Below are 22,782 nucleotides of genomic sequence, written 5' to 3'. Positions count from 1 at the left end.
CTGGGTGGACTCACTGTGGCGGATGTTAATGTGTGTTTATTGGTGTTTTTATTGTATTATATGTATGACTGCTGCAATTTCGTTCAGACTTCGGTCTGAATGACAATAAAGGTTATCTAATCTAATTTAATCTAATCTAATCAAAGTCTTGCATGGCGGAAAATAAGGGGAACAGGCAAGTTAACTTCAGATCCTATTAAATGATAATTAAATATCAATACCCCAGTTTCTGCACCTATTATATATATATATATATATATATATATATATATATATATATATATATATGCATGCACTCGGAGCATCAAGATCCTACATTGTTATTATTGTGTTTACTCTTATGCTCCCCTCAATACAAAAAGGGTATTTACATACAATATCTTATGTGTAACTCAAGCTGAAGAACATTTTTCTGGATGAAGATCTTGTACAATGGGCATCACCAGAAAGGCAAGAGGCCAAACATTACTGTGTTGCACAGAACTTGAAACACACCCTCCTTCTTTCAGGCGTGTTCTCTTGAGAAGTGGCCTTGGTACAGAGAAGGAAACCTCTGTATTTCGCCCACAGAAGAACCTTTGCGATGTCTTCAAAGGCTGAAAGCTGTGGGAACGGAACCATTTGCATTCTAGAGATTTTTTAAAACATACAAAGTAGGGCTTTTCATGTTTTATTTTGAATTGAAAAGTTGAAGAATTGAAGGTAATAGTTACAATAACAAAAATCACCATGAATGTCTTACACTTGTCGAGGGTAAATTCTTACTTTTGACCACAGTGTAAAGCAGAAAATATATCCCCATGCACTTTTACTTGGCAAATCCCATTTTATATCTAAATTTTGTTAAGGAGCTAAATTTACAAGGTAAATAATAGTCTTGGACTTTGGATGGGTGGCTTGTGCTCAAATAGATTCAAGCTGTTGTAAAACCACACTCTTTGGGCTAGATTGGAGGCACTGGTAACCACCTTGATGCAGCTTCATCAGCAAAACTAAGATTCAAAGTTGACACACAAATGAAGGTGAGAAAGCACTAAATTTCCATGGTATCTCTTCACATAGCAACAAGATTTAAACTGGTATTTCCTTAATAGAGTAAGATTATGTACAACAATGAAAACCCAGCAACTATTAAGGAGGTACAGTATGTTAAGATGCCAAAAAAAAGTGGTATATATGTTGATTCAAAAGGACCAAGAGAAGGGAGCAAAAATAAACACACACACACACACACATGCAAATCAAGATCTATCTTGAAACAATCAGAAATCATTTAGATTTTATTCTGAGCAACATCCGGGAGGTATTGTCAAGAACGCCACAGTTCGAATTTGTCAAACAAGTGTTGAAAAACATTTAATCAATTGTGAAGGGGTTCAGCAATGACGTCAAGGAAGTTTGAATTTAAGAGCCGACAGACTTTATATGAAAAACTACTAAAGGAACTTTTTTTTTTTTGGATCATTCTGAAATACATACGAATTCTCTTCGCTCATTAGTGCAATAAATTGAGTAGAGAAAAGACATGCTGGATATTATACACGGAGATTCATATCGTGGTACTGGAATAGGTTTGTAAATAATACTAGAAATTAAGAGCTTTAACCATCGGGATAGAACGGACTGGGACACTTTTTTGATATCAGTAAACTGGTGGGTCACCCAACTGACCTCTTTAAAATTAGGACAGATTCAAGATGGTTTACAAGGAGAAAATATTTCTGGGGTGGGGGGAGAGACTAAAAGTAATCAGAATAGAAGATGGGTCACAGGGATAATTTATTTCCCCAGGGGACAATTCACAATGAGCAAGTTCACTCAGGAATTGAAGAAAAGCTTCACTAACACTGAATAGAATGCAGATTTGCCACCATGCAGTATATAATTGCATTTAGCTGGATAAGCCCATTCGGCCGAAATGGAGAGGAGGAGGAAACACTGATAAGATTAGATTAGAAAGGAAATGGCTTGAGTTGCACATAGAACTTGTTGAACTGAATGGATAGTTCGCCTCCCACATGATATGTAATACATGGCTATCTCCTCCACAATTGTAACTTTGATGATGGACAACAATCAAACAATATTTAACCATTTTTGTGGAACACAGTAAACGTTACAATATAGCTGCTGCATGACCCAATGATAGAAAGTGTGTAAATTGCAGACAGAAAAACCATAAGATTCTTTACTGTAAAATAATTAAGAGCACCTCAGTAACGGACCCAATTACAATTTTACCCAAGTCGCGAGAACACAATGTCTATTTCTCGGGTTCACCTTACAAGCAAGAGAAACGTGTTACAGTAGACCATTCGTGGGGAAAAGGTGCAGTGACACCGTTGTTGGGAAGGTACAGGAGAGTGTCTTGCTAATAAATAAACCCATTTTCAAGTTAGAACAGTTAACACATGCTTACCAATTGCTTATTCCAGTTTCCATTTCTTAAATACCCCTTAGCGGGCATGCCTCATTCACCATTAATGGATAAGCAGGGCACCAAAGCTAGGCCAGAGTAAAAGAGACTGCTCCCAACCAAAGCTCATTCAATGTGCTGTCCCTTTTTTTAAATAGCTTGTGAGATTCAGGCGAGTAGGTAAATGCAACTCTTTACTGGTGCATATATTATACACACAGGATACTGTACTATTTCAAATTAAAAAAACAAAAAAAAACACAAACAAGTAATGCAGCCTGAAACTGCACATTATACTCATGCTGTGGCATCCAACTCTTGGGACTTTTGGTTGGTGTCTGTCTCCATGGGCTCTCCCTTGCCTCCTTCATCCCGGTTCTCCTTATTCTCTTCCTCTATGGTCGCATCCTTTTCAGATTTTGATTTGAGAACTTCTTCCTGTGGGAACAGTCGTGTATATCCAGGTTTAGGTTCATTATTATCATAACTTCATCAAGTAGCTAACCATCGCGTCAGCTCCACCATTCAGTCGTGGCTGATCCATCTCTCCCTCTCAACCCCATTCTTCTGCTTTCTCACCAAAACCCGACACCCGTACTAATGAAAAATCCGCCAATCTCCGCTTTAAAAATACCCAAAGACTTGGCCTCCACAGCCGGCAACCAGACTGATTCCTGGGATGTCAGGACTGTCTTATGAAGAAAGACTGGATAGACTTGGTTTATACTCTCCAGAATTTAGGAGATTGAGAGGGGATCTTATAGAAACTTACAAAATTCTTAAGGAGTTGGACAGGCTAGATGCAGGAAGATTGCTCCCGATGTTGGGGAAGTCCAGGACAAGGGGTCACAGCTTAAGGATAAGGGGGAAATCCTTTAAAACCGAGATGAGAAAAACTTTTTTCACACAGAGAGTGGTGAATCTCTGGAACTCTCTGCCACAGAGGGTAGTCGAGGCCAGTTCATTGGCTATATTGAAGAGGGAGTTAGATGTGGCCCTTGTGGCTAAGGGGATCAGAGGGTATGGAGAGAAGGCAGGTACGGGATACTGAGTTGGATGATCAGCCATGATCATATTGAATGGCGGTGCAGGCTCGAAGGGCCGAATGGCCTACTCCTGCACCTAATTTCTATGTTTCTATGAATTCCACAGATTCACCACCCTCTGGCTAAAGAAATTCCTCCTCTTTTCCTTTCGAAAGGTATGTCCTTTTATTCTGAGTATCATGTGTAGTGAAGAACAGTAAAACGCTTTTGTTTGCATGCTATCCAATTAAATCAAATGCTACATTAAAAAGGACACAAAGTGCTGGAGTAACTCAGCAGGTCAGGCAGCATCTGTGTACGAGATGCTGACCTGAAACATCGCATATCCATGTTCCCTAGAGATGCAGCCTGACCGCTGAGTTGCTCCTAGCACTTTGTATCTCGTTCTGTAAGCCAGCATCTGCAGTTCCTTGTGTCTCTAGATAATACCAAACAGGTAGACACAAGGAACCAACAAGGTTGGTTTACAAAAAAAAACAACAAAGTGCTGGAGTTGCTCAGCAGGTATGGCAGCATCTCTGGAGGACATGGATAGGTGACATCTTGGGTCGGGACCCTTCATCAGTCTGATTGTGGGTGACGGAAGAAAGCCGGAGAAGTTTCAATGTAAACTTGAACTTGAGGTGGGACAAAGCCTGGCAAGTGATGGGTGGATACAAGCGAGGGGTTTGAATGGCAGGTGGGTGGACAAAGGCCTGAAATAACTAAAGGGTTTCAGATAAGGAGAAGAGCGAAATGCGAAGCCAGAGAATGGATATAGGTGAAGGGGACAGGGGAAGGGGAATAGGAGAGTGTAAGAAGTGGTTGAGGCACAGGAGAGGGATCGGAAAAAAAGAGGGGGGAGAATTGGAGAATTGAGTGTTCATACATTGGGTTGTCAGCTACCTACACATGAATACATGTTTAAGAAGGAACTGCAGATGCTGGAAAATCAAATGCTGGTGGACAAAAATGCTGGAGAAACTCAGTGGGTGAGGAAGCAGCATCGATGGAGCGAAGGAAATACGTTTCGGGCCGAAACCCTTCCGGGTTTCGGCCCGAAACGTTGCCTATTTCTCTTCAGGGTTTCGGCTCGAAACGTTGCCTATTTCCTTCGCTCCATCGATGCTGCTTCCTCACCAGCTGAGTTTCTCCAGCATTTTTGTCTACACATGAATACAAGTAAGACAAGCACAAGTACCAAACATAGCTCAAAATAGGAATAGATTTACAAGTGGAAAAGAGATTTAGAAGGGGGGGGGGGGGGGGATTGGATATGGTAAATCCTCTGCTGGGACCAGCACGCAAACAATCGTCTCTAGCACCTTCCCATTCAGAAAATTTGCTTTGTCAAGACAGAAACAAAGCAAGAAAGTTTAAATATTATTTGAAATTGCTAAAGGCATATCCCAATGCGACTTACTGCATCATCATGTACAAAATCATGAGAGGAATACATCGGGCAGGCGCAAAGAGCCTCTTGCCCAGAGTAGGGGAATCGAGAACTGGAGGTGAGGGGGGTAAGATTTAATAGGAAGCTGAGGGGTAATTCTTTCCACACAAAGGGTGGTGGGTGTATGGAACGAGCTGTCGGAGGAGATAGTTGAGGCAGGTACTATTGCAACTTTTAAGAATCATTTAGATAGGTACATGGGTGGGACAGGTTTAAAGGGATATGAGCAAGTGGGACTAGTGTGGTTGGTCCGTGTGAGCAAGTTGGGCGGAAGGGGCTGTTTCCACACTGTATGTCTATATCAAGTATGTGAAGGGACGGTATGTTCATTTATGTAATGTTATGTTGACTTAATTACATTTTCCGGTTTATATAAATTCCAGTGATTTTCCCTTTAAATGACTTGAGTCCATTAACATTACTTACCTTGGTATCGCTATTTCCAAACTTTGGGAACATTTTCGCATAGATCTTTTTCTCGTGATCCAATTGTTCTTTTATTTTCTTCTGACAGATGCCAATTTGCACCTTGGCTGCCTTGTTGGGGTAGAGCTGCACAAGCTTCTGGAAGTTGGCTTTTGCCAGTTCATAATCATTCATGGCAAGTCTCGCCTCGCCCATTCTGAAAAGAGCCTTCTCATTGTTTGCATCCAGCTCTAACGCCTGAAATAAAAGCAGAATCGTATATACATTTTAGTAATCATCTTACTGCCTGTTATCCTATCTTCTATCTGATAGACAATAGACAACAGGTGCAGGAGTAGGCCATTCGGCCCTTCGAGCCAACACTGCCATTGAATGTGATCATGGCTGATCATCCCCAATCAGTACCGCGTTCCTGCCTTCTCCCCTCCCCTCACCCCCCTAACTCCGTCATCTATAAGAGCCCTATCTAGCTCTCTCATTAAAGTATCCGGAGAACCGGCCTCCACCACCCTCTGAGACAGAGTATTCCAGACTCACAACTCTCTGTGTGAAAACCTGTTTCCTTGTCTCCGTTCTAAATTGCTTACCCCTTATTCTTAAACTCTGGCCCCCTGGTTCTGGACTCCCCCAACATCGGGAACACGTTTCCTGCCTCTAGCGTGTCCAAACCCTTAATAATCGTATATGTTTCAAGATAATCTCTCATCCTTCTAAACTACAGAGTGTACAAGCCCAGCCGCTCCATACTCTCAGCATATGACTGATATGGAACAAAAAGTCTTCAAACCCTCTATATGCATGACCAAAGAACAATATTGTGGCCAGCTAGACATTAGTTTACCTTGGCATCATATAACAGGTGAAGTGAAATAGGCGTGTGGTAGTCAGACACCATGGAAGATAGTGGAATGACCCGTTTTTCCAGGTTTGAAGCGGGTGCAGCAGCATCTAGACCCGTTTTTCCAGTTTGAATAAAGATTTGGAGGCTTTATCTATCTCACATAAGGATAGATACTCTGGTTCTCTGGAAATGCTAAAAATTACCAGCAAGGAGCTGATAATGACATAAGGGCCTGTCCCACTTACGCGACCTTGGCTCGCATATTACGCAACCTCGTGGTCGCTTGAGGCGTATGGGCACCGTATGGCCACGCGGGGCCGGTCCCACTTAGAAGCGCGGAGTTGTGCGGGGCTGGTCCCGACATTGCGCGGTGCTCCGAAAATCTGAGTGTCTGAAATCTCGCAGCGTCTTGACGGCGTACGCCTAGCGCGATGACGTCACCGCCCGACGTGGCATTGCGTGATGATGCCACTGCCCAAATTCAGTCGGCCCGCTTCCTGCCCAGCTGACGTATGACGCAAATTATGTCACGTGCGAGCTCCGCTTCCGTTTGGTTGTGCCAAACGCATGCGAGTAGGACAGGCAAGGAGCTGATAATGACTTACTCACAGGATAGATCAGTCCAGCATGAGACAATGTGCACCCAGATGCAAACAAGGACTCTGGCTATTTGGCTGTAAAGCTGTAGGCATCGCAATGACATCCACGATTCCAAGGGCCGGTCGGCGACCCGGTTTGAGATGTGGTTTTTGTCTTAACTGTTAGGAGAAATCAGTCTTTGGTTTTGAAGTTAGACAAAAGTGCTGGAGAAAGGGGTTCGGCCCGAAACGTTGCCTATTTCCTTCAGGGTTTCGGCCCGAAACGTTGCCTATTTCCTTCAGGGTTTCGGCCCGAAACGTTGCCTATTTCCTTCGCTCCATAGATGCTGCTGCATCCGCTGAGTTTCTCCAGCACTTTTGTCAATCTTCGATTTTCCAGCATCTGCAGTTCCTTCTTAAAGTCTTTGGTTTTAGTCTGCTTGATTGTCTCACTGCCACTACTTCATAACTGGCGAAGTCGAAGTTGGAGATGGCAGCGAAATATCCAATAGTCCAGTGGTTACAGGACAAAGATGAGAAAAATGGACTGAACCAGGACTGGACTACCAATGCGGTATAATCTCACTGAAGGATAACAGGAGTAGGAAGACCGTTGAGTCCTCGAAACATGATTTTAACTCCTTCCCCAACCCTGGTCTGTGCCAGAACTTAGGACCAACAATCAGATATTGCTATCGCTAAAGATCACTGCTGTTAGAATAAGAAAGTAAATGCAAAGATATTGAGGATTAATTACATGACACTGTTTTAAGAAGGAATAAAGACTTCCCTCTTATCCTTAAACTGTGACCCCTAGTTCTGGACTTCCCCAACATCGGGAATAATCTTCCTGCATCTAGCCTGTCCAACCCCTTAAGAATTTTGTAAGTTTCTATAAGATCCCCCCTCAATCTTCTAAATTCTAGCGTGTACAAGCCGAGTCTATCCAGTCTTTCTTCATATGAAAGTCCTGCCATCCCAGGAATCAGTCTGGTGAATCTTCTACGTACTCCCTCTATGGCAAGAATCTATTTCCTCAGATTAGGAGACCAAAACTGGAACACGCCATAGATCATTAATGAGACGTTATGGTTTCTGTTAGCACACCCACCTTTTCACAATTCTCTACAGCTTGCAAATTCTCATCCATTTTGATGTAGCACATAGCAAGGTTTAGGTGGGCTGCCAGCCGCAGGGCATTAGACTGCTTTAGTGATTCGTCAACCAGCCCGCTCTCATGTTCCAACCAAGACACGATTTTCTTGTAGTGGATGGTGGCCTGCTTGTACTTTCCATCCTGGCGACAAAGAGAACACGACACGTTACACGTGGAAACTGAACGACTAATGTTAGCGGTACACGTTAACACCACAGAGAAACTAGTCTATCTTCCTTACTTCTGCATTTATATAAATATGGAATCCCATTTAACTTTCTGCCCACACACAATGTTACCTCCAATTGTCATGATCTTCAGTCTGGTGCTTTATACCAAAATGTAATATAACTGCAAGGATTATCTGATGAAAGCATGTTTTCCTGAACAACTGTGAAGATTTCAAACATTTCCCAGATACTCAGCTTTTGAGAGAAAGATCTTAAAACCAGCGACTGCATTATCCAGCTTCAAAACTATTGCCTCACACTATTTATTATTTAGATGCCAATGCTTCTACTTAAAAATAATTTAGATGTGGATATTCCCATTGGCATGGCTGAGAAGAATCACTTTGCATACTCCAGTAACAAAGTACTTTGCATGTTATAATGCATGGCCTTAATAATGAGTAATTGTATTAATATTGGCTCTAAACAATGCATCATTCACAAACGTTTGATGCAGGGTTTAGTGTCAATGGTAACACTTCTCACTCTGCAGCTGACAGCATATGAAGATTAAAATGGGCAAGCTTCTGAAGATAAATATATCCCCCAGTGCATAGAAGCAAACGACCTCTCAGGTGTCTACGTTTGCTTGGCCTTTCAGTAAGATCACAATTATTTTTAAACTACAGCGCCGCTTTCCTGCACTAAGTCCAGTTCTCCCGAGTCCCTTAACATCTAAAGATCTATTAATCTTTGTATGGAATGGACTTGGCAGTCGGATCTTCATAACCCTTTTGCATAGAGAATGCAAGAGAAATATTACTCTGTGGGTGAAGAAATATCTTTTCAAGCGCATCCTTGTTTTTTTTTTGGTCAACTAACATCTGCAGTTCCTTGTGTTGAGTCTGAAAACGGGACCCGAGCCGAAACGTCACCTATCCATGTTCTCCACAGATGCTGCCTGATCCACTGAGTTACTCCAGCACTCTGTGAAACGTCACCTATCCATGTTCTCCAGAGATGTTGCCTGACCCGCTGAGTTACTCCAGCACTCTGTGAAACGTCACCTATCCATGTTCTCCAGAGATGTTGCCTGATCCACTTAGTTACTCCAGCACTCTGTGAAACGTCACCTATCGATATTCTCCAGAGATGTTGCCTGATCCGCTGAGTTACTCCAGCACTCTGTGAAACGTCACCTATCGATATTCTCCAGAGATGCTGCCTGACCCGCTGAGTTACTCCAGCACTCTGTGAAACGTCACCTATCCATGTTCTCCAGAGCTGTTGCCTGACATGCTGAGTTACTCTAGCACTCTGTGAAACGTCACCTATCCATGTTCTCCACAGATGCTGCCTGACCCGCTGAGTTACTCCAGCACTCAGTTGTCTCACCTCTGTGTTGTTCAACTGCATAACTCCTATACTCAATGACCTGACTGATAAAGACCAGCATGCCAAATGCCACATTGACTCTCCTATCTAAGTGTGACAGCACTTTCAGGAAATTCTGTGCTTGTTCTCCTTGGTCCTTCTGTCTATAATACTATATATCACAGATCAAGCTGGAAAGAGTACAGAGAAGATTTACGAGAATGTTGCCAGGACTAGAGGGTCTGAGCTATAGGGTTGAGTAGGCTGGTCCTCTATTCCTTGAAGAGGTATATAAAATAAATCGAGTAGATACAGAGAGTCTCACCCAGAGTAGGTGAATCGAAGACCAGAGGACATAGGTTTAAGGTGAAGGGGGAAAAGATTTAATAGGAATCAGAGGGGTAACTTTTTCACACAAAGATGGATGTACAGAATAACCTGCCAGAGTAGGTAGTTGAGGCAGGGTCAATCCCAACATTTAAGAAACAGTTAGACAGGTACATGGGTAGGACAGGCTTGGAGGCATATAGACCAAAAGCAGGCAGGTGAGACTTGTTTTCCTGGGATATGTTGGCCTGTGTGGGCAAGTTGGGCCTGTTTCCATGCTGTATCACTCTATGACTTTAAGAATAAGGAGTAAGCCATTTAGAACGGGGAGGAGGAAACACTTTTTCTCACAGAGAGTGGTGAGTCTGTGGAATTCTCTGCCTCGGAGGGAGGTGGAAGCAGGTTCTCTGGATGCTTTCAAGAGAGAGCTAGATAGGGCTCTTAAAAATAGCAGAGTCAGGGAATATGGGGAGAAGGCAGGAACTGGGTACTGATTGGGGATGATCAGCCATGATCACATTGGTGCTGGCTCGAATTGGTGTTGCGGTGCTGGCTCGAAGGGCCGAATGGCCTACTCCTGCACCTATTGTCTATTGACTTCCTAGGGCCCTACGCCGCAAAAGTCCTAACCTGTTGTGACATCCCATGATTCAGCGCCTCGTACTTAGTTGAATTAGATGCCATTTGTCATTCCTTGGCCCACTTATGCAGCTGATGAAGATCCCATTGCAATTTGTGATAACCTTCTTCACTGTGACAATATCTCCAGTGTCATCTGCAAACTAATTCACCATGTCTTGGACGTTTCTATCCAAATCGTTTATATAAATGGTGAACAATGGGCCCAGCACCAATCCCTGTGGCACACCAGCAGTCACAGGCTTCCAATCCACAAAATACATCTTTCACCATTACCCTCTGCTTTCCACAATCGAACCAATGATGTATCCAATGAGCTAGCTCTCCCTGGATCCCAAGCAACCTAACCTTCCAGCCAAGCCTATCCGGCAGGACCTTCTCAAAGGCCATGTGAATGTCCAATGGACATTGTCTACTGACTCACCCTCATTATTTCATCAACAAAAAAACTTATTTGGATATGCGAGACAGATTCTGACCCATAAAGTCTTGCCGCCTACGTCAAATTATTTGTCAGCAATCTCCACTATGGAGGAAATATCACAGGCCGATGCATCACAAATGCCGCAATGGCAGTTCAGCAAAACAGAAATTACTGAATGCAAACCTGAACACTAATGATGGAAGAAATAAAAATCTATTATACATTAAATTATACTTTGCAATTCCTTTTGTAAACCAGGCTACATGCAACTTATCCAGGCTGAAATTTTTAGCTGCAATGTTGTTACCTTGAAATAGGAGGTGCCCTTCTCCTTGACAATGGCAGACTGCTCCAGTTTTTCTTCGATGTTCATCTCCCAAGACTCCTTTGCCTGATAAATCAAAAATGATTTAGTCTATATGCAAAGCAATTAAGTGGCAATAGCTAGGATTCAAAGAAAATATTTTTTTTTTTCCTCCCTCCGCACATTATCCAGCAGAATCTTATTAAAAGGCATTCACACTTTAAGGCAAGAACAAACTTTGCTCGGACAATTGCCCCACCCCCCACAACGGTTTGTTTAAATTGGTTGAACCTCAAATTCCACCCCCCCCCACCCCCCCACAAGAACTTATTTTAAAGTTTTGAACCAAAACCCTGTTTAAATAAAATGTTGGGCATAATGTCACAATAACATAGGTTAAAGACATTAATGATTTACTTGACCTTCCCTCTACAGAATAAAACTTGGGCTACAATTATGACAATGCATCGCAAGCTGGCTGTTTCCAATGACATTTTAAGTGACAGGATCTCGATTTCTGATGGCAACAGAACATCTGTGGACACAAACATTATTATCTTGCTGCTTCATACCTTTTCAAAGTTCTTCAACACAACTTCGTACACCAAGTTCGCACCTGGTGGAATGTTCAATTTTGCGTTCCCTGCTTCTCCAAATCCGTACCTATGGAAACAACACTAGGTGAAAGGTACCTTCACGGTAATCATGAAATGATGTAAAGATGTTTCAATTACAGCGATTCTTTAATTTTCATATAAGCCACCAATGATAGGTTTAGAGATACAGCATGGATACAGGCCCACGGAGTCAACGCCGACCATTGATCACCAGTTCATACTAGTTCAATGTTATCCCACTTCAGATCAGGTCGGGGGGGGGGGGGAGTTCCCACAACCACACCGATTTTGGGGCTAAGTCAGACTTTACCTGTTGCTTCACTTGTTATCAGGTCAGGTCAGGGGATATCCCCCCCGCCACGGGTACCATGTAATCCCGTGCTACCTGCTCCATGGTCGGATAGTCGGCGACTAAACCGTCTCCCCCACCTGGTTTGCCAGGCGAGGAGGAGGCTGTGGACCCCCAGCAGGACCAAAAACAAGACCTGCCAAAGGGCGGACGACCTTCTAGCGAGCCAACGGCCATCCACACTTCAGTAGAAGTTGAGATCGTTGTCGTACATAGCATTGTAAGGAAGGCACTCCCAACACATTTGGGGCAATTTACAGAGACCAATTAACCTACAAACTTGCACGCGTTTGGGATGTGGGAGGAGACCGGAGCACCCGGAGGAAATCCACATGAAAGATCATGAAAAATCTGCATAGATGGCAAACGAGGCCAGGATCGACCCCAGATCTCTGAAGCTGTGAGGCAGCAGCAACATCATCTACGCCACTGTGCCGCTCAATAAATTATAACTTGCAACCCAGTGGACTCTACACCTTTCTATCTGCATGTTAATAATTCTAGCCTCAACGGAGTAATCTCTTCAAATCAGGCTCCATCAATGCACATAATTTCCTATCTTTGTCGACTGTAATGATTTGTATTCTGTGGTCACTACTCTTTTTTGACAAAAATGGAAAGGTATTTCAGGGATAGTCTCTTCAAGCTCCAATCAGAATAACTTTTTCTTTTTATTTGCTGTGTATTTCTGGTCAAGGTGGCTTCATTTAGAAATTGCCACGGTTGTGGATCAGGCGCTTAACCCTCACACCTGATCATTCTATCTTTGGCAACCTTGATAAAGCAACAAGGTAGACAAAAATGCTGGAGAAACTCAGTGGGTGAGACAGCATCTATGGAGCGAAGGAAATAGGCAACGTTTCGGGTCGAGACGCTATATCCCTTCCTCTGGCTTCACATTTCTCTTCCCTCCCTGTTTCGCAGCCTTTTGTTTTATTTTCATCTCTGGCCTTCGTCCACCCATCTGCCAATCAAGCCCCCCCCCCCCCCCCCCCCCCTCCCTCACCTGTATCCATGTCAGGTTTTGTCCTTTCACATTCCTTCTCTCCAGAGATGCTGCCTGTCTCACTGAGTTACTCCAGCATTTTGTGTCTATCTTTGATTTAAACCAGCATCTGCAGTTCTTCCCTACACATTTTGTCCTGCCCCCCACCTCTCTTTTCCAGCTTTCCTCTCCCACCAATCAGTCTGAAGAAAGGCCCCCGATCAAAAACGCTGCCTACCCATGTCCTCCGGGGATGTTGCCTGACCTACTGAGTTACTCCAGTACTGTGTGTTTTTTTTTGTAAATGAAGCCCCTGCTGTTCCGCCACATTTCCTTCATCTTTGTTTCTTGATAAAATAATTTGGGAAGGACTGTAAATAAAAATTCTGGGACCATGACGTTTAAACTTACTTTGGTTTTAAAGATATAATAGCTTCCTCTCCTTTTTCCATCTCCTGCAGCGCCTTCTCAATGCCCGGAGGAATGTGATGTTCTTCACCGTCTCCAATGATGAATGAGACATCGCGGTTGTCAAAGATCGTACCCTGACATTTGCCTTCCAGATGGACTGAAAGAAAGAATATGCAGAAACAGAACTATTTAAGAAAGTTTTTGAGCTCAAAGCAAATGCACATTCTTAACCGTGGCTTGAGGTTATACGGAAGTACATGGAATCAGTCATACAGAATGGAAACAGGCCTTCCGGCCCAACTTGCTCATGCCGACCAAGATGCCCCAGCTATACTGAAGTCTGAAGATGAGTCTTGACCTGAAATGTCACACATTCCTTCTCACTAGAGATGCTGCCTGTCCCGCTGAGTTACTCCACCATTTTGTTTCTATCTTTGGTTTAAACCAGCAGCTGCAGTTCCTTCATACACATGTCCCCGTCTATACTAGTCCTACCTGCCCACATTTGACCCATATCCCTCTAAACTTTTCCTATCCATGTACTTGTCCAAATGTCTTTTAAATGTTGTTATAGTACATCTAAGTTATAGTGTAATAAATGCATCAATAAAATAATGAGGAGAAAAGATAGGGTGAATGCACACAGTCTTTTTTCCCCAGGATAGGGAAATCCAGAGGACATAGATTTAAGGAGACTAATAGATATCTATGGGGCAACTTTTTCTACTCAGAGGGTGGTTTGTATATGGAACGAGTTGCTAGAGGAAGTAACTATAATACACTGGAATGGTAAAGGTTTAGAGGGACGTGGGCCAAAAACGGGAAAATGGGACTAACTTAGATGGGACATGTGGGTCAGCATGGAATGGTTGGCTCAAGGGGCCTGTTTCCGTGCTGTATGACTCTCTGACTCATGCACTCTCTCTAAGGGAAAAAGTGGGCAATAGTGTACATTAACTCTATCCCAGGTCAAACACAAGAGTAGAATACTGTAATTTGGTTTATTTGTTTCTGTATAAGCACACCACCAATAAGCACATCAAATTGACTTTTTGCCAAGTAAACTTATTGCTCTGTAAAGTCCTTCGGAAAAAGGATTAGTCCAAAATGTGATTCTCAGGAGAGAAAGGCAACATATTCTTGTGTGGATTCTTATATTTCCTGGAGAGAACCGTCGTTTTCCGATTGATAACCTTTCATAGGTGACTTACTGAGAGAAGCCTGGTGCAAAATGTCACAAGGATAAAATCAAGAGCCTTACCTTCAACTGAGGCTCCTTCATTGGGCTTGGAATAACTTTCTCCCTTCTTTCGGATTCGGCGAGTGATTCCACCATCTTCATCCTGAGACAGATCCTCTACTTTGATCTCAAACAGCTCAATCTTAAAAGCAAGAATAATAATGGGAATTATTCATATGCCAGATATTGTGTATTTAGATATTTGGAGGATTGTATTCAGTTCTGGGCACCATGTTATAGGAAATTTGTTGTAAAGTTGAAAAGGGTGCGGAGAAGATATACATGTATATTGCTGGGGCTTGATGGTCTAAGCTATAGGAAGAGGTTGAGTAGGCTGGGACTCTATTCCCTGGAGCTCTGGAGGATGAAGGGTGATTTTATAGAGGTGTATAAAATCACGAGGAAAAAAGATCGGGTGGACACCATCGAGAACCAGACGGCATAAGTTTAAGGTGTCTGGGAAAAGATTTTATAGAAATTTGAGGGGTTACATTTTCACGTAAAGGGTGGTTGGTGTAGGGAACGAGCTGCCAGCGGAGGCAGGGACAATGTTTAAGAAGCAATTAAACATGTGCATGGATAGGACTGGTTTAGAGGGATATGGACCAAACGTGGGTAGGTGGAATCAGTGTAGATGGGACATGTTGGTCGGTCGGACTCAGGAGCTGCAGACTCCGGCAGCGGGAGGCGGCTGATCAGGAGGTCTGGGCCGCTGAGGAGGAGGATGTTCACCGTCGGCGTTCCCCCAGCCCAGCGTGAGGGCCTGAACATCGGGCCACCCGGGGCGGCGACTGCGGGTGCTCGGAAGGCCCCGACCACGGATGAACACGGAGGGGAGGCTGGCTGGACTATGGTGCCATCCTCACCTTGGTGCCATTTATGTTATGTTGTGTCGTGGACTTTCTGTGTTTGTGCTTTTTTTTAATTCAATGTCAATTTTATTTTTAATATGTTTTATTATTTATTTATTTCTTGGGTGATTTTTTTTATGACACTGCCTGTAAGGGAAATTCATTTCATTGTCTCAAATTGAGACAATGACAATAAATTTGAATACAATACAATACAATACAACAATGTGGGCAAATTTGGCCGAAGACTCTATATCTGGCTAGTCATGTTTAATATAACAGACTATAACATGGGGTCCCAATCTTTTTCGTCCCGTTTACCCCTGGCAACTTTAACAGCACATAACAATGTTATTTTATTTATTTATGAACAACTATTGATGAACAGAACCAAACACAGTCAGTCAATGAGGAAAAATATGTACAAATCCAGAATCAACAAATTTACCCCCTGGGTAAATTTACTCCAGGTTGGGAACCCATGGACTGCAATATTTATTTCAGACACCCTTGATTGATTTTCTCCATTTTCAATGCATTGCTGAATGGGACTGAGGGGCTATTTAAATTTACATAACTGCTCCTTCAGGCAGCAGTGAAACTGTAACTGTTGTGCAAACAAGAACATCATGCTGAGATTGGCGTGTAGTTCCTCAGCTAATCATATTGCAACAATGATATTTTATTCTTCCGCAGTCGAAATTCTTAAAAATTCAAAAAGAGAACGAACAGTCATAGTACAAATATCAAGACATCGTTTCAGGCTGATGATCAAATGGAAAGCGCAGGTACACAAAAATGCTGGAGAAACTCAGCGGGTGCAGCAGCATCTATGGAGCGAAGGAAATAGGCAACGTTTCGGGCCGAAACCCTTCTGGGTTTCGGCCTGAAACGTTGCCTATTTCCTTCAGGGTTTGGCCCGAAACGATGCCTAATTCCGCTCCATAGATGCTGCTGCACCCGCTGAGTTTCTCCAGCATTTTTGTGTACCTTCGATTTTCCAGCATTTGCAGTTCCTTCTTAAACAAATGGAAAGCGCACCTCAAATACAAGAGTGGCGTCTGGTTGGATTTTTGGTGGGCTGCCTGCTGAGCCATAGGCATATTCCGGTTTACAGACGATCTGGCAGATCTCTCCGATCTTCATGGTGGCCACTGCGATATCCCATGCCTTAATAACTTGGCCTGGTCACAAACAAGGAAAGTTATTATTCTACTTCATGTGTGGATGTATGCATACACCAATTATAATATCCAATCCATATGGTTATATAGTACAGAAACAGGCCCATCAGCCCACTATGTCCATGTTGATGTGCCAAGTAATCAACTATGTCGATTACCAAGCATTTTGGATCACTGGCAGCCAGAGATCAGTCTAACCTTGCATCATGTTCAGCATGGATATCGTGGGGAGAAGGGCCTGTTCCTTTGATGTACGGTTCCATGTACCTATCTATACTAATCTCATTTACTATTTTGGTCCATTGGTTTCCACATTTGGCAATTCACATGCTTACCTAGATAATTCATAAATATTGCGAGTTTCTCCACCACCGAAGCAATTCATTTAGATTCAGGTTGCCAAAGGGAAGTTAAGAAATCATATATAGAGTGTGACGTTAGGTAATTTTAATGCAAATTGGGCACTGACCTTGTAGTACAAGATATTGGTTTAGTTTGTGCTAAACTAGATAGTCCTAGAAAATATGTTCCCGCTAGTTCTGTAACCATTTAGATCAAGAACCAAATAAGCATAAGTTCTTGGAACAGAATTAGGCCATTCGGCCCATCGAGTCTACTATCTTTCATAGCAAAAAATAGGTGCAGGAGTAGGCCATTCGAGCCAGCACCGCCATTCAATATGATCATGGCTGATTATCTAAAATCAGTACCCCATTCCTGCTTTTCCCCCGTATCTCTTGATTCCTTTAGCCCCAAGAGCCAAATCTAACTCTCTCTTGAAAACATCCAGTACATTGGCTATCACTGCCTTCTGTGGCAGAGAACTCCACAGACTCACAACTCTTTGGATGAAAATGTTTTTCCTCATCTCAGTCCTAAATGGCCTACCCCTTATTCTTAAACTGTCACCTCCTGGTTCTGAAATACCCCAACATTGGAAACAATTTTCCTGCAACTAGCCTGTCCAATCCTTTAAGAATTTTACATGTTTCTATAAGATCCCCTCTCATCCTAAATTCCAATGAATACAAGCAGAGTCGACCCATTCTTTCATTTGTCAGTCCCGCCATCCCAGGAATTAACGTGGCGAACCTACTCGGCACTCCCTCAATAGCAATAATGTCCTTCCTCAAATTAGGAGACCAAAATTGCACGCAATACTCCAGGTGTGGTCTCACCAGGGCCCAGTACAACTGCAGTAGGACCTCCTTGCTCCTAAACGCAAATCCTCTCGTGATGAAGGCCAACATGCATGTCATTAGCTTTCTTCACTGCCTGCTGTACCTGCATGCTTACTTTCCGTGACTGATGTACATGCACACCCAGGTCTAGTTCACCTCCTCATTCCCTAACCTGACACCATTCAGTTAATAATCTGCCTGTTCTTGCTACCAAAGTGGAGCATTTATCCACATTATACTACATCTGCCATGCATCTGCCCCCTCACCCAACCTATCCAAGTCACCCTGCAGCCTCATAACATCCTCCTCGCAGCTCACACTGCCACCCAGCTTTCCGTCATTCGCAAACTTAGAGATGTTACGTTTAATTCCCTTGTCTAAATCATTAATATATATTGTAAATAACTGTGGTCCCAGCACCGAGCTTTGCGGCACCCCATTAGTCACTTTTCCTCTCAACCCTTGACACCCTTACTAATCAAGAATCTGTCAATCTCCGCCTTAAAAATATCCATTGACTGCACAGCCATCTCTGGCAATGAATTCCATAGATTCACTACCCAAGTTGTAGTTCAAAATAATAAATATAACAAAATTAAGATTGTTTTAAAATCTAAAGTACTTCACATAATGCAGCACATCTAAATATTAATTGCGTAACCTACCCACCTTGCACACAAAATTGAAAAGATGTTCACAAAACATCACCTGCCTCTGATATTTATTTTGAACAGTTATGCAAATAGTTTCTTGATGTTTTTGTCAAGTTACGCAAGTGAAGCTGAGTCAATTCAGGCTTGTGTTGTTTCAGATGCAAGGAACACTTGTGTCAAATATTCTTACCCTTTCCAAGATCAAACGTGAAATATTCATCCCGGTCTCTGCTCGAGTCAAACTTAGTCCCATCCAAGAGTACACCAGTGTAGTGGACAGACACCTTGTCTCCTGTCATTGGGGTCTCATCTCCAGTGCCTTCCTTTTTCACCAGCTGTGAGAAAACATGAAAGATTATCAGTTTAATATACTTTCACGTTAGGGTCAATGTTCCATTCACGAAAGTTTGAATGTTGAAAAGCTATTGAGGATATCACTTATATCCAAATAAAAATATTTTTATTTTTCATGTTCCAATTATTCTCAAATAATTCTTACGATGGAAGATTTAACATTGATTGAAGCTGTCAAAGGATGAAAATCTTCAGAGATGACATTTTTGAAAAAAGCTGGGAAATACAGATTTGGTCCAAGTTTATCAAGCTAGTTTAACTATCACTCTTTGGAGAGATTTATTTTTGGGGTTGGCAGAGGGTGGCACAGCAGTAGAGTTGGTGCCTCACAGTGCCAGAGACTCGGGTTCCATCCTGACTATGGGTGCTGTCTGTACGGAGCTTATACGTTCTCCCCCGTGACGTTTTTCCGGGATTTTACGTTTCCTCCAACACTACTAAGTCGTACAGGTTTGTAGGTTAATTGGCTTGGTAAAATTGTAAATTGTCCCTAATGTGTGGAGGATAGTGTTAGTGTGCGGGGATCCCTAGTCGACACGGACTCGGTGGGCCGCTGTAAACTAAACTAGTCTCTAAACTAAACGAAATGACGGGAATGGAAGGATATTAATTATATGCAGGCAGGTAAAGGTGGTCTTGGCATTATGTTAAGCAGACATTGTCAGTTGAAAGACATGTTCTTGTGCTGTACTGTTCTATGCCCAAATCAGAACTTTTCCTGTACCATTTCCATTTCACACTCAAGGAAAAATTAGTGGATTACTAAATTATGCCAAATTACAGGTGATTTGGACTTTGGAATCTGTCTGAACTTAGCAGACAAGCCTAAACTTGTGTTAAATGGAAATTAAAAGGCAAATGGTGCATTGAATATGAAAACCGATTAAAAAGTCATCAAACTCCCCACAAAGTCTGCCCGACCTGCTGAGCGTTTTCAGTTTTTATTTCTTGTGCAGAAAAATAGCAATTGATTTTTTAAAAGACAAGAACAGATGCATTGCATTACAAAGGCGTGGTAAGTTTGATGGTTGGGACTGGTATTATTCCCTTCCCTTCCTCCTCCGACCACCAGTAAACTTCCAGAAGTGCATGGGACACAGATGTCACTAGCAACATAACTGAGCAGCGTGCATCCACAATCACTGAACAAGTGAGGAGGCAGTCCGGAACTAGCCAGAATTTTCTAGAACCACCAGGTCTTGAACAGACCTGCACAACTCTAATCCTACCTCTGCAACGGGACACTATAGACCACCTTGTGCACTATCATGGACTTGTTCTCCAATTGTGCTTTGCACTCGTGTTTATTTTCCCCATGTCCAGTATAATTTATGTTTTAGGGTGTCATCTCTAAATCTACATGCCTGTAATATTGCTGCAAGGACGATTTTCACTGTACTTGCATCTCACTGTACTTGTGACACTAGTTTATTTTCATAAATAAATCCTCTCTAGGAAAGGCGCAGAGATTTACAAGGATATTGCCATAAACTGAGGGCCTGGGCTGGAGGGAGAGGTTGGGCAGTCTAGGACTTTATTCCTTGGAGCACAGGAAGGGAAGATTTTACCAATGTGTATAAAATCACGATGGGGGGTACGGTGAATGCGCATGGTCTATTACCCAGGGTAGGGGGAAATTAAGAAATGGGGTGCAGAGGTTCAAGGTGAGGGGGAAGATTTAATGGGAACCTGAAGGGCAACATTTTCACCCTGTGGGTGGTGGGTATGAGCTGCCAGAGGAGGAAGTTGAGGCAGGTGCTATTGCAACGTTTAAAAGATATTTGAACAAGTACATGGACGGATGGGGATGGTTTAGAGGGATATGCGCCAGGAATGGGCAGGTGGGACTAGTGTAGATGCAAGAGAAACTGAGGGGGCCAGGCAGCCTCTGTGTGGGGGGGACGGGAGAGGCGTAGATGGGGCAACGTGGTCGCCATGGACATGCTGCAGTACTGTTGCAAGGGTCCCGAGTATGGAGGGAGTGGAATGGGCTTGGCTGTGGGGCAGGGGGGGGACAGGGGAGGAGGGAGGGGGGGAGGGACGGAGGCAGGGGGGATGATTGTGGAGGGAATATGTGAGAGGGAGGAGGGGGTGAGAGAGGGGATGAGGTGGGTGAGAGGGACGGAGGCAGTGGGTGAGGTGGGGAGGGGAATGCAGGGACCGGGACTGCTATGGCTGGGGGGCCACTCAGCCCGCAGTGAGGGGGGAATGGGGATAGCAGGGGACCGGGAACAATGCGGGGTTGGGGCCCAGAAAGGAAGGCCTCAGCACCGCTCCTGGGGCCTGGAGTATCGGCCCCACGCCCGCCCGAGTCGGACAAAGAGCGGAGCCGCCACAGGGCCTCACCTTCAGCACCCCGCCGTCGCCCTTGGGGCTGATGTCGTCGCCCTCCTCCTCCTTCTCCGTCTCCTTCGCCGCCACCTGCGGCTCGGCCTTCTCTTCGCCCGCGGTCATGGTGGCTGTGAGGAGCCGGCAGCCTTGCAGGAGGTGAGGTGAGTGTGTGTAGTTGCCGCTGCCGCCGAGCGTGTGATGGCGGAAGGAAGGGGGAGAGAGAGGGAGGAGCAGGGGATGAAGGCGGGAGAGAAGCTTCCAGAGGCGCCTAGATCCGCCCCCCCTCCCCCAGCACATGGCAGCATGGCAGCTCTGGCAACTTCTCCTCAAAGATACTACAGGAGCTTCTCCTCTGCACCCCTCACAAATAATACACACAAAATGCTGCAGTAACTAACTCAAAGAGCCAGGCAGCATCTCTGAAGAACAAGCAATGCCTGTCTATTTTATCCACAGATGCTGCTTGACCTGCTGATTTACTTCAGCATTTTGTGTCTATCTTTGGTTGAAATAAAAAGCAGCATCTGCATTTTTACGTTTCCCCACAAATAAACCCTTCACGGCAATTCACAATCACAATAATACTTTATTAGCCAAGTATGTTTTGCAGCATAGGAGGAATTACATTTGCCAAGTCAGTCATACCAATAAAAAGCAACAGATCACACAAATTACGTTTTTGAGGGGGGATCTTATAGAAACTTACAAAATTCTTAAGGGGTTGGACAGGCTAGATGCAGGAAGATTGTTCCCGATGCTGGGGAAGTCCAGAACTAGGGGTCACAGTTTAAGGATAAGAGGGAAGTCTTTTAGGACCGAGATGAGAAAATCATTTTTTACACAGGATAAGGATAAGGGGGAAATCTTTTAGGACCAAGACACAGAGAGTGGTGAATCTGTGGAACTCTCTGCCACAGAAGGTAGTTGAGGCCAGTTCATTGGCTATATTTAAGAGGGAATTAGATGTGGCCCTTGTGGCTAAAGGGATCAGGGGGTACGGAGAGAAGGCAGGTACAGGATACTGAGTTGGATGATCAGCCATGATCATATTGAATGGCAGTGCAGGCTCGAAGGGCCGAATGGCCTACTCTTGCACCTATTTTATATGTTTCTATTGCCTGTCTATTTTATCCATAGATGCTGCCTGACCTGCTGATTTACTTCAGCATTTTATGTCTATCTTTGGTTGAAATAAAAAGCAGCATCTGCATTTTTACGTTTCCCCACAAATAAACCCTTCACGGCAATTCACAATCACAATAATACTTTATTAGCCAAGTATGTTTTGCAGCATAGGAGGAATTACATTTGCCAAGTCAATCATACCAATAAAAAGCATCAGACCACACAAAATACGTTTTAACATAAACATCCACCACAGTGACTCCTCCACATTCCTCACTGTGATGGAAGGTGGAAAAATCTCTTCCCTTCTTTGCTTTCCCACGGTCGGGGGACTCGATCCCGCCGTTGACGGGACGATCTTGACTCC

At 43.7% G+C, this 22,782-nt stretch overlaps 1 protein-coding gene across 1 annotated transcript; it reads right to left on the bottom strand.

The window, feature by feature from the left end:
* Positions 1 to 657: 657 nt before the first annotated feature.
* Positions 658 to 21,610, bottom strand: LOC129706102 (peptidyl-prolyl cis-trans isomerase FKBP4-like). Its single transcript, XM_055650087.1, is given in 11 exon segments — positions 658 to 2,854; positions 5,321 to 5,557; positions 7,851 to 8,036; positions 11,137 to 11,220; positions 11,706 to 11,796; positions 13,496 to 13,652; positions 14,757 to 14,877; positions 16,628 to 16,770; positions 18,796 to 18,940; positions 21,306 to 21,574; positions 21,577 to 21,610. Coding segments are annotated over 11 exon segments (1,593 nt in total). The 5' UTR covers positions 21,596 to 21,610; the 3' UTR covers positions 658 to 2,713.
* Positions 21,611 to 22,782: the final 1,172 nt, after the last annotated feature.

This window comes from Leucoraja erinacea, chromosome 19, assembly GCF_028641065.1.
Source record: "Leucoraja erinacea ecotype New England chromosome 19, Leri_hhj_1, whole genome shotgun sequence".
Classification (NCBI taxonomy): Eukaryota; Metazoa; Chordata; class Chondrichthyes; order Rajiformes; family Rajidae; genus Leucoraja; species Leucoraja erinaceus.
The sequence above is the reverse complement of the archived record's forward strand: the minus strand, read 5'-3'. Positions and strand labels throughout refer to the sequence as shown.